We start from the raw sequence: 12417 nt of genomic DNA on the forward strand, positions 1-12417 counted from the left end.
CCACCGGGACCACCTGCACTGGTTTCTGCCAGAGTCTTTGAAGTTCAATCTTGAGGTCCTGATAGCGGCTGAGTTTTTCCTGTTGTTTTTCGTCAATGCGACTGTCACCTGGGATGGCAACATCAATGATCCAAACCTTGTTCTTTTCCACAACTGTGATGTCTGGTGTGTTGTGTTCCAGAACTTTGTCAGTCTGGATTCGGAAGTCCCACAGTATCTTTGCGTCCTCATTTTCCAATACTTTTGCAGGTTTGTGATCCCACCAGTTCTTTGCTGCTGAGAGGTGGTACTTGAGGCATAAGTTCCAATGGATCATTTGGCCACATAGTTGTGCCTCTGTTTGTAGTCTGTCTGTGCGATTTTCTTACAGCAGCTGAGGATATGATCAATGGTTTCGTCGGTTTCCTTGCACAGTCTGCATTTTGGGTCATCAGCTGATTTTTCAATCTTGGCCTTAATTGCCTGATGTCTTGCTCCTGGGCTGCAAGGATCAGGTCTTCTGTCTCCTTCTTCAGGGTCCCATTCATGAGCCAGAGCCAGGTCTTCTCCTTGTCAGCTTTTCCTTCAATTTTGTCAAGGAACTTTCCATGCAGTGTTTTGTTGTGCCAGCTGTCAGCTCTAGTTTGTAGTGCGGTTTTCTTGTACTGGTTTTTTGTCTGCTGTGTTTTGAGGAGTTTCTGATTTTTGACTTCAATCAAAGCAGGTTCTTCACTTTGCTTGACATATTCTGCCAGGGCATGTTCTTCTTCTTTGACTGCTTGTTTTACTTATAAGAGTCCTCTGCCCCCTGATCTTCTAGGCAGATACAGCCGGTCAACATCACTGCGAGGGTGCAGTGAATGATGAATGGTCATGAGTTTTCTTGTTTTTCTGTCCAAATTGTCCAGTTCCACCTGTGTCCAATTTATAATGCCAGCAGTATATCTTATGACAGGTATGGCCCAGGTGTTTATGGCCTTGATGGTGTTGCCTCCATTGAGCTTGCTTTTGAGAATTTTTCTGACCCTTTGTGTGTATTCTTTGCTGACCACAGTTTTCACATGTTCATGCTTGATGTTGTCCAGCTGTATTATTATTATTATTATTATTATTATTATTATTATTATTATTATTATTATTATTATTATTTTATTCTTGTACCCCGCCCCATCTCCCCGAAGGGACTCGGGGCGGCTCACATGGGGCCTTGCCCAACATCACAATATAAAAACAAAACAAAAAACACAAGTTTACAACACTAAATCCACAATATCGGTAAACAATCATAAGAGAGAATCTTACAGGATAAAACTAAGAGCTGCATTTGCCCAACGGAGAAGGAAAGAAGCCTTGAGGAATCTAACACACGGGAATCGTCGTCAAAGAAGTCACAGAATGACCGGCACAGACAGCCACGATGCTTTTATGAAATGTCATCATCCTATACCCAACAGGGATTGAACTAATACATTTACTATGAGCATGACAACAACATCAACACAACTTTCCCTGCAAAGTTATGGCTCTCTACATACAGTAGAGTCTCACTTATCCAAGCTAAACAGGCCGGCAGATGCTTGGATAAGCGAATATCTTGGATAATAAGGAGGAGTTAAGGAAAAGCCTATTAAACATCAAATTAGGTTATGATTTTACAAATTAAGCACCAAAACATCATGTTTTACAACAAATTTGACAGAAAAAGCAGTTCAATACGCAGTAATGTTATGTTGTAATTACTGTATTTACGACGTCAGCACCAAAATATCATGATATATTGAAAACATTGACAAGAAAAATGGCTTGGATTATCCAGAGGCTTGGATAAGTGAGACTCTACTGTATTTAACATCCCTAGGCCCAACTTGTGAGTTCCCGACAATTGGGCACAGAGAAGAGAAACACGACAGCCACTTGTGAGATTGAATTGCTGTGAGTGCTCTAGGCTGTCTGGGCATGTTCCAGAAGCATTCTCTCCTGACATTTTGCCCACATCTGTGGCAAGCATCCTCAGAGGTTGTGAGGTCTGTTGGAAAACTAGGCAAGTGAGGTTTATATAGTTTCCAAACTGACCTCACAACCTCTGAGGATGCCTGCCATGGATGTGGGCGAAACGTCAGGAGAGAATGCTTCTAGAACATGGCCAGGCAGCCCGGAAAACTCACAGCAACCCAGTGATTCTGGCCATGAAAGCCTTCGACAATAAATGAGATTGTTTACAGATGGAACAGAGCAGTTCACAGACTGAATGCCAGAGACAGGGAATTGGCTGTCTACAGAGACGTTGCCCAGGAGATGCCCAGATATGTTACCATCCTGCTGGGAGGCTTCTCTCATATCCCCACAAGCTAGAGGTGACAGAAGGGAGCTCACCCCATCTCGTGGATTCGAACCAGCAACCTTCAGGTCAGCAGTCCATCCGGTACAAGGGTTTAACCCATTGCACCACTGCGACTCCTGCTCTGAAGCTGAGAGAGTGTGACTTGCCCAGTGGGTTTGCATGGCCAAGTGGGGATTCGAACCCTGGTCTCCAGAGTCACATTCCAATGTCAAATCACTGCATCGCACCGGCTCTCTTTTGTTTCCTATACACAGCCAATGAAATTATAAACATTGGTAATTAAACTGTGAAATGCAAAATTACCTTTTCCCTCAATTAAATTAAGAGTCAATTAAATGGTATACAAGTTTGAATGAAATTATATGTTTGTCTCCTCTCTTCAATGCATATTGCATGTGTTAGTTTTGAGCATGCATATTCATATAGCTTACGTGTAAGTTGCATAACACAGTTCTCGTTCCAGGAAATCCCTTAGTTTTATGTGCAATGGTTCCTTGGAAGAATGGTATTAAGTAACTATATGTTTTAAGCTTGACTAATGTATTTTATGGATTACTGTTAATGGTTTTAAATGTGTTGCTGTTTTCATTGATCTGTCTGGCATTGAATTTTGCCGGTTGTTGTAAGCCGCCCTGAGTCCCCTCAGGTGAGAAGGGCGGGGTAGAAATGTTGTAAATAAATAAATAAATAAATACATGTGTCCTACCTTTTCAAGTCAACTGTCGTAACACTAAATACAACTCCTTTGAGCCACAGGATCATGAAGAGTCTCTGGGAAAAGGGACAATTCCCGATGCTTTCGCCGTCACTCCCGGCCTGTGAAAACAGGGAAAGGTCATTAGTACAAGCGGACCAGGTTTGCAGAAATCAGCATGCTGGAAGTTGTCATGGCCGTGCCAATTTGCAAAACCAAGGGCCAGGCAGGTTGTGAAAAACTAATCGGCTCTCTATAAGCTGGCACAATTTGATCCCATCAAACAACAAAAGCCAGATTAGCCACTTTCTGACAACTACGCAGACTGAAAGCATGAAGAAATTGTGCCAATCCCAATAAATTCAGCAGGAGAAACAAGATGTCTGAAGCAAGTGAGTTGTCACACTAAGGATGAATGCAGAAAGGTTTCCACTAAGGATACAGCTGGACTTCAGAATAATAATAATAATAATAATAATAATAATAATAATAATAATAATAAAAATAGTTTCAAAAATCAGAAACTCCTCAAAACACAGCAGACAAAGAAACAGTACAAGAAAACCACACTACAAACTAGAGCTGACAGCTGGCACAACAAAACATTAGCAAAGTGCACATTTTAAGTTGCGATCTCAGAAATATAAATAAAGTGCCACAGATTTGTTTGAGGTCAATTTGGGATGAGAGGAGCCCTGAGCTTCAGAAGCATCTTCATTCCAGTGGTTCCCAACCTGCGGTCCATGGACCACCCGTGGTCCCCAAGAACTAAAATATGGTCCGCAGCCTCACTGTTACTACACCATTGCAACAAAAGTGATTGGTCTCAGGAAACCCTCTTCTAGTGGGTTATCGGGAGGAGAGAGGCTGACTATCCACAAAAGAAGCAACAAGCCTCCTGACTGCTGCTTCTCCTCCTCTTCCCGTTCCATGCAGCGTCTGGAAGCAAGGCGCCTTGGTGTTTTCATTTTTAGGCCTGTTCCAGGGTTATTTGGGGTGCTGAGTCAGAAAATTGCACTGGATAGACCAAACCAATTTTAGATGACTAAATATGGTTTTCTGTGGGTGAGCAGATGGCGACTACTGGATGGCAAATGTTCTGGATCAGAAACTAGAGCTGATGTGGTCTATTCAATGCAGTTTTCTGAATCAGCACCCCAGGTAACTGAACCAAAAAGAAAGTTGACCAAAAAGGGATTCGTAACCCTCTTGGCACTAATATTGGAGAGGGGTCCCAGGTCAAAGCGGTCTCCGGTCAAAGTGGTCCCTGGTCATTTGGTCCCTGGATAATTTGATCCCTGGTCAGAGTGGTCCCTGGTCATTTGGTTCCTGGTCATTTGGTCCCTGGATAATTTGGTTCCTGGACAAAGCGGTCCCTGGTCAAGTGATCTCTGGTCAAGTGATCTCTGGTCAAATGGTCCCTGGTCAAAGCGGTCCCTGGTTGGGAACCATTGTACTAGGGGAAAGTTACATTTGGCTTATATTTTCCCAGTATCCCGCACCAAAACTTTCAAGTGCACATTTCTTCCTCAGTAGCCGCATATCTTGCAAATGAGAAAAAGACAAAACGGCTCAGAGCTTGAACATGACACTCCAGAGTCCCAACTGTCAACAGAACGTTTTCTTTCCATTTAACACATAGGGCAAAGTTTGAGAAGACGGTGGAAATGCCATTCCACCAAATAATACCTTGAATGAATGCAAAATATAACCCAGCTCTCGCTCCGGATATGGAGTCTGCAGGAAATTGCTTTCTTTTTACGTCCCATTCCTCCGGATAACTCCCCAAAGAGTCTGCAGTTATTCTGAGCACACTCTCTCAAAAGAATGCTGCAGGAATGCCAAGGGAAAGTTGGCCTCTGAGCCCAAAAAGGACTCTGCTGTGCAATGGTTTGCCTTTAAACATCATTTCCACAGGCTCCTGTTATAAACGCAGCAAAGAGACGATAACTGAAATACATAAGTCTCATGATCATGCCCTGATTTGGAGGAAGTCTCAAAGAAATCGAAAAGAAAGAGGCAACAAAACCCAGCGCTCCTTGCAGCTTGGAAAACATCCACAGGAGAGTTTTGGACGCCTTCACATTTTTCACGGAGTCATAATTAACTGCACATTAGCACCGAAAATTCAAAGGAGACCGGCGGGAGGCTGAGGAAAAAGCACACTCCTTCAGAAACTGGAGGCGAAGAGGAAAAGGCACAAAGGAAAATGCAAAACATAATGGAGTTAACGATCTTTTATGTCTGAAAAATAAAGAAAAAGGCCAAGAAAAATGCAACCTGACGAGAAACCACGAGTGGTAAGTAGTTTTGCCCTGCAATCAGAGCTGCCATCACGGCCTCTCCTTTGTACTAAGTCCTCTACCTTTTGTGCCGTAACCTTTGAAAATTACATATCACGCAGAAAGGCAACTGACATTTAAGGCTACCTGCTGCTTTTAAAAAATAGAGACGGTACTCATCTATATATATAAAAGGGTAATGGCGTTTCGGCCTAGGACAAAACAACAAAACTACACATCCCAGAAACACTAAACTTGGCAGCACAGCCCCTCATCCATGCCTCTACGTTCATACAACAAAAAGAAAAGAAAAATAAAGTCCTAATTAGAGGGAGAGGAATAATTGTTTTTATCCAATTGCTGCCAGTTAAAAGGCTAAGATCCGCCCACTTGGTCTCCTACCAACCCACTCAGCCCAGGGGACAGGCAGAGTTAGGTCTCACTTAGGCCTCTTCCGCACTGCCTATAAAATACAGATTATCTGATTTTAACTGGATTATATGGCAGTGTAGACTCAAGGCCCTTCCACACAGGTATATAACTTATTTATAGTCTTATATTATCTGCTTTGCACTGGATTATCTTGACTCTACACTGCCATATAATCCACTTCAGTGTGCATTTTATACAGCTGTGTAGAAGGGGCCTCATAGAATCCAGTTCTAAGCAGATAATATAAGATACTTTATTTCCCATACGACCATACTTCGCCACAGCAACGCGTGGCCGGGCACAGCTAGTATATATATAAAAGGGTAATGAAATTTCGGCCTAGGACAAAACAACAAAACTACACATCCCAGAGACACTAAACTTGGCAGCACAACCCCTCATCCATGCCTCTACGTTCATACAACAAACAGCTCCTGCTACTCCAGAAAACGGCCAGGCTTTGAGACTGCAAGGCTATTCACTGCTATTCCATAAGGATTCCCATAAGCCACAGCAACGCGTGGCCGGGCAAAGCTAGTTATACTATAACTTAGGATCACCACAAAAACTGGACACTCGTGAGTACAATAATAATAATAATAATAATAAAACTTTATTTATACCCCGCCACCATCTCCCCAACGGGGACTCGGGGCGGCTCGGGGACTCGGGGACAATATGCCAAAACATATGGCAGGTTGCCTGGGGAAGAATCTATCTATCTAGATATCTATATATATAAATATATAATGATAATAATAATAATAATAAACTTTATTTATACCCCACCACCATCTCGGGGACTCTGGGCAGCTCACATGGGGCAAGGCCGACCATCATAATATACAAAAACAACAGCATAAATACATTGCACAATATACAAAAAATAAAACGCAGTAAGACAATAAAATAGGAGTTAATATATAAATATATAAATGTAATGTGCATAATTAGGACCAAGTTAACAATAAAACCACTGGGCCAAATCACAACAAACGGCCAATTCTCTCATGCCAAAAGCGACTTGCGGTTTCTGAAGTTGCTCCTGACACACACAAAAACCTACCGTATATACTCGAATATAAGCCGACCCGAATATAAGCCGAGGCATCTAATTTTACCACAAAAAAACCTGGGAAATCATTGACTCAAGCCAAGGGTGGAAAATTTTAGAAATAAAAATAGATACATTACCAAAAAAATTACATTAATTGAGGCATCAGTAGGTTAAATGTTTTTGAATATTTACATCAAGCTCTAATTTAAGATATGACTGTCCAACTCTGATTAAATCATTATTCTCATCTTCCTCAATGTAAATGTGCTTATGTATCCTTTTAATAATAATAGAGTAAAATAATACATGTAATAATAATAATAAGATCAGAGTGCAATAATACATGTATTAATAATAATAATAATAATAAAATAGAGTAAAATAAATGTAATAGTAGCAACAATAATAGAGTACAATAATAAATGTAATAATAATAGAGTAAAATAATAAATGTAATAATACCAATAATAATAGAGAAAAATAATAAATGTACCATATATTCTCGAGTATAAGCTGACCCAAATATAAGCCAACCAGGACCCTCAACTGAGTATAAGCCGAGGGGAGCTTTTTCAGTCCTAAAAAAAGGGCTGAAAAACTAGGCTTATACTTGAGTATATACAATATTTATCCATATTGAATTTCTTATTTGAAATAGGGACTCACAGGATAATAGGAATCTGCTATGAATACACAACATCAACGTTGTAGCAACCACATTGCCAGACCATGTCAACTGACCAGAAGAAGAGGAGAAATCTCCGTTCCCAGAAGGAATGTCTCAGGATGGAAAAGTGAGCTCCATGCACATGCATAAAAATTCTAGTTAGGTAATGAAACAACATGATTCGAAATCAAAGACTTCGGGTTTCATTATCTCACCAGGCTCCCCTTTATGAGATTCTGTCTCTGTACAAAACTTCACGTAGGAGTCATCGGTTATTTCGGTTCTTTGTGCGGAAGCAGTCATTGAGTGCGCCTGAAAGCAAACACCCCGCGGAGTGACACCGTTCTCACATCCACCCATCTGCACCCACACACCATTCCTGGCTAAGACCCTTCCTTGCAGCTTTATTTATTGGTGCTTTTGAGACACAGATTTAGATCTTAACTTCCTATGGCATGGCTGTTTCCTATATGAAGAACTAACTGGTGGATCATTTTTACCTTTCTGTTTCTGGTTTACCACGCTGGCTTTTGGAGCCTCTCTCCTTTAATAATAAATAACACACTAATAATAATAATAATAATAATAATAATTATTATTATTATTATTGTGGAAAAGAACAAGGTTTGGATCATTGATGTTGCCGTCCCAGGTGACAGTCGCATTGACAAAAAACAACGGGAAAAACTCAGCCGCTCTCAGGACCTCAAGATTGAACTTCAAAGACTCTGGCAGAAACCAGTGCAGGTGGTCCCGGTGGTGATGGGCACATTGGGTGCCGTGCCAAAAGATCTCAGCCGGCATTTGGAAACAATAGACATTGACAAAATTACGATCTGCCAACTGCAAAAGGCCACCCTGCTGGGATCTGCACGCATCATCCGAAAATACATCACACAGTGCTAGACACTTGGGAAGTGTTTGACTTGTGATTTTGTGATAGGAAATCCAGCATATCTATCTTGTTTGCTGTGTCATAATAATAATAATAATAATAATAATAATAATAATAATAATAATAATACATCACACAGTCCTAGACACTTGGGAAGTGTTCGACTTGTGGTTTTGTGAAACGAAATCCAGCATGTCTATCTTGTTTGCTGTGACATACAATAATAATAATAATAATAATAATAATAATAAAAATACATCACACAGTCCTAGACACTTGGGAAGTGTTCGACTTGTGATTTTGTGATACGAAATCCAGCATATCTATCTTGTTTGCTGTGTCATACAATAAAATAATAATAATAATAATAATAATAATAATAATAATAATAATAATAATAAATACATCACACAGTCCTAGACACTTGGGAAGTGTTCGACTTGTGGTTTTGTGAAACGAAATCCAGCATGTCTATCTTGTTTGCTGTGCCATACAACGTCGTTGTGTTGATAATAATAATTGAAATCCAGCATGTACAGTAGAGTCTCACTTATCCAACATAAACGGGCCGGCAGAACGTTGGATAAGTGAATATGTTCGATAATAAGTAGAGATTAAGGAAAAGCCTATTACACATCAAAAGAGGTTATGATTTTACAAATTAAGCACCAAAACATCATGTTTAACAACAAATTTGACAGAAAAAGTCGTTCAATATGCAGTAATGCTATGTAATAATGACTGTATTTACGAATTTAGCACCAAAATATCACGATGTATTGAAAACATTGACTACAAAAATGTGTTGGATAATCCAGAACGTTGGATAAGTGAGTGTTGGATAAGTGAGACTCTACTGTATATATAGTCTGCTGTGTCATACTATAATAATAATAATAATAATAATAATAATAATAATAATATCAACAACAACAACTTTATTTTTATACCCCGCCTCCATCTCCCCAAAGGGACTCGGGGTGGCTCACAATCATCATCATCATCATCATTGAAAGTGAGGGCATAAATATGCCTAATGGCCAAACAATAAAGTGTCACCAGCCAGAGGCCTATAAATATCTGGGCATATTACAGCTGGACAACATCAAGCATGAACATGTGAAGATTGTGGTCAGTAAAGAATACACACAAAGGGTCAGAAAAATTCTCAAAAGCAAGCTCAATGGAGGCAACACCATCAAGGCCATAAAAACCTGGGCCATACCTGTCATAAGATATACTGCTGGCATTATAAATTGGACACAAGCGGAACTGGACAATTTGGACAGAAAAACAAGAAAACTCATGACCATTCATCATTCACTGCACCCTCGCAGTGATGTTGACCGGCTCTATCTGCCTAGAAGATCAGGGGGCAGAGGACTCTTGCAAGTAAAACAAGCAGTCAAAGAAGAAGAACATGCCCTGGCAGAATATGGAAAGCAAAGTGAAGAATCTGCTTTGATTGAAGTCAAAAATCAGAAACTCCTCAAAACAGAACAGACAAAAAACCAGTACAAGAAAACCGCACTACAAACTAGAGCTGACAGCTGGCACAACAAAACATTGCATGGAAAGTTCCTTGACAAAATTGAAGGAAAAGCTGATAAAGAGAAGACCTGGATCTGGCTCACAAATGGGACCCTGAAGAAGGAGACAGAAGGCCTGATCCTTGCAGCCCAGGAGCAAGCCATCAGGACAAAGGCAATTCAGGCCAAGATCGAAAAATCAGCTGATGACCCAAAATGCAGACTGTGCAAGGAAACTGACGAAACCATGGATCATCTCCTCAGCTGCTGTAAGAAAATCGCACAGACAGACTACAAACAGAGGCACAACTATGTGGCCCAAATGATTCATTGGAACTTATGCCTCAAGTACCACCTCCCAGCAGCAAAGAACTGGTGGGATCACAAACCTGCAAAAGTATTGGAAAATGAGCACGCAAAGATACTGTGGGACTTCCGAATCCAGACTGACAAAGTTCTGGAACACAACACACCAGACATCACAGTTGTGGAAAAGAAAAAGGCTTGGATTATTGATGTCACCATCCCAGGTGACACCTGGAGGGAGGGCCGAAGTTGGCCCATGCCTGGTGTAGATCCAGCCACAGAATGCAAGGCTAGGAGCGCAACATTCTTGGAGCGCAATGTGGAAGGAATCCCTGATGTGCTGCCCAACCCAGATAAAGCCCTCCAGTGTTCGAGTGGAAAGATTATAACATTGCAAAACAGTCTGCCAGGGCCCGCTGTCAAGTCTGCTCTGCGTTTCCAAAAGCACTCCACATTAGCAAGAGCCCCGAAGAGCCTTTGTGCGAGAACTTTGCTCCTCGGAGCTAGTTTGCGCAGGACGGCATGTGCTTTGGCAGGAACACAAACACTCCGGCCCCGGGGCTCCCAAAGTCCACGCGAGAAAAGAAGGCCAAGATCCTGTTTAATGCTGATTTAATGTCTGGATATTTTAAATTGCATTTGGATGTTTTTCTATGTTCTTTGTCAATGCGACTGTCACCTGTCACTAATAATAATAATAATAATAATAATAATAATAATAATAATAATAATATATACATACACATATACATTACAGTCTCGCTTATCCAACGTAAACGGGTTGACAAAACGTTGGATAAGCAAATATGTTGGATAATAAGGAGGGATTAAGGAAAAGCCTATTAAACATCAAGTTAGATTAGGATTTTACAAATGAAGTGCCATTTGTAAATGAAAAAATTTGACAGAAAAAGTAGTTCAATACGCAGTAATGCTATGCAGTAATTACTGTATTTATGAATTTAGCACCAAAATATCATGATATATTGAAAACATTGACTACAAAAATGTCTTGGATAATCCAGAACGATGGATAAGTGAGTGTTGGATAAGTGAGACTCTACTGTACTTGAGTATAAGCCGACCTGAGTATAAGACAAAGAGGTTTTTTTCAGTCTTAAAAAAGGGCTGAAAAACTAGGCTTATACTCCAGTATATACAGTAATTTAACACACTCAACCTTTTTTTTGTTTTTGTTGTTGCAAAAATGCAAGGTTTCCTATGCAGAATGAAGCACACTCCAGACTCTTGCTTTTGCCCTGACTATATTTTTAGCAAAAATCTATTTCCTGTCCAACTTCTAAAAGCAAACCCACTTTCTTTCATTTTTAAAACCAAACAGAAAAAAACTGGACAGTGCATTTGGCAAGCAAAAAAGCGTCAGCGCACAGGAGGAAAGTCGGAAGGGCATCCAGGAGCAGAGACCGTTCCCATTGTCCGCTTGGAAAGTTCACAGATGTGACTTCACTCCTGGCTTCGACTCGCCTATATTTAGTTTATGCCTAATATGGGTCCAAATTCAGGACGGAGCGCTACTTCCTTTCTCCAAGAAGAGAAACCTCTTGGCTCTTTGTTTCGCCAACAATACGAGGATTAAACTACGGCTTCGGCATAATCCCGACACTCTGCAAAAGTGTGGTTTATGCTTTGCATCGCAGCCTCTTACGAATGAGATTAGAAACATTGAGATGTCTAATATTTGAGGAAGAGTCATTGAACGAAAGCAGGGCTCTCAAATAAATCAGGGCGACTTCTTCAAGAGTTTCTTTTAGGGATGCTTAACACTGATAAAGAACAAAAAATGAAGAACTTCTATTTAACTGTCTTATTACGGCAGCAAGAATGACATATGCCAAATATCGGAAAAAGAAACAAACTCCGGGGACAAACTGTTGGGATAAATACGGTGTTGGAAATAATGAATATGGATAAGTTGATGTATTTATTAAAAAATAATTATGGCAGACCGAAAAAACAAACAAACTGGGATTTGATAAAAAAAAAAAAACTACTTGAAAGAAGAGCAAATGAAGGTGTTAATTTAAGGATAAGATTTGTTATTATAGATTGATTATAAGAAGATTTTTACTTTATTTAATTTATATACCGACACTACAGATAGATAAGAAAAGATAATCAAAAACTTTCTAAAGTAACTGTGTAAAAGATGAAGTCAATACACACACACACACACAGTATATATATTCTTTTTCCTATCTATCTATCTATCTATCT

General features: G+C 40.2%; 1 protein-coding gene across 1 annotated transcript in view; it reads right to left on the reverse strand.

The window, feature by feature from the left end:
• clic4 (chloride intracellular channel 4) overlaps positions 1-12417 on the reverse strand; it is a 38751-nt gene that overhangs the window by 11047 nt on the left and 15287 nt on the right. Inside the window, exon 2 of the mRNA XM_062962037.1 lies at positions 3027-3136. Coding sequence (XP_062818107.1) covers positions 3027-3136 — 110 coding nt within the window. The remainder of the gene's footprint in view (positions 1-3026; positions 3137-12417) is intronic.

Source organism: Anolis carolinensis, unplaced genomic scaffold (genome assembly GCF_035594765.1).
Source record: "Anolis carolinensis isolate JA03-04 unplaced genomic scaffold, rAnoCar3.1.pri scaffold_10, whole genome shotgun sequence".
NCBI classification, from domain to species: Eukaryota; Metazoa; Chordata; class Lepidosauria; order Squamata; family Dactyloidae; genus Anolis; species Anolis carolinensis.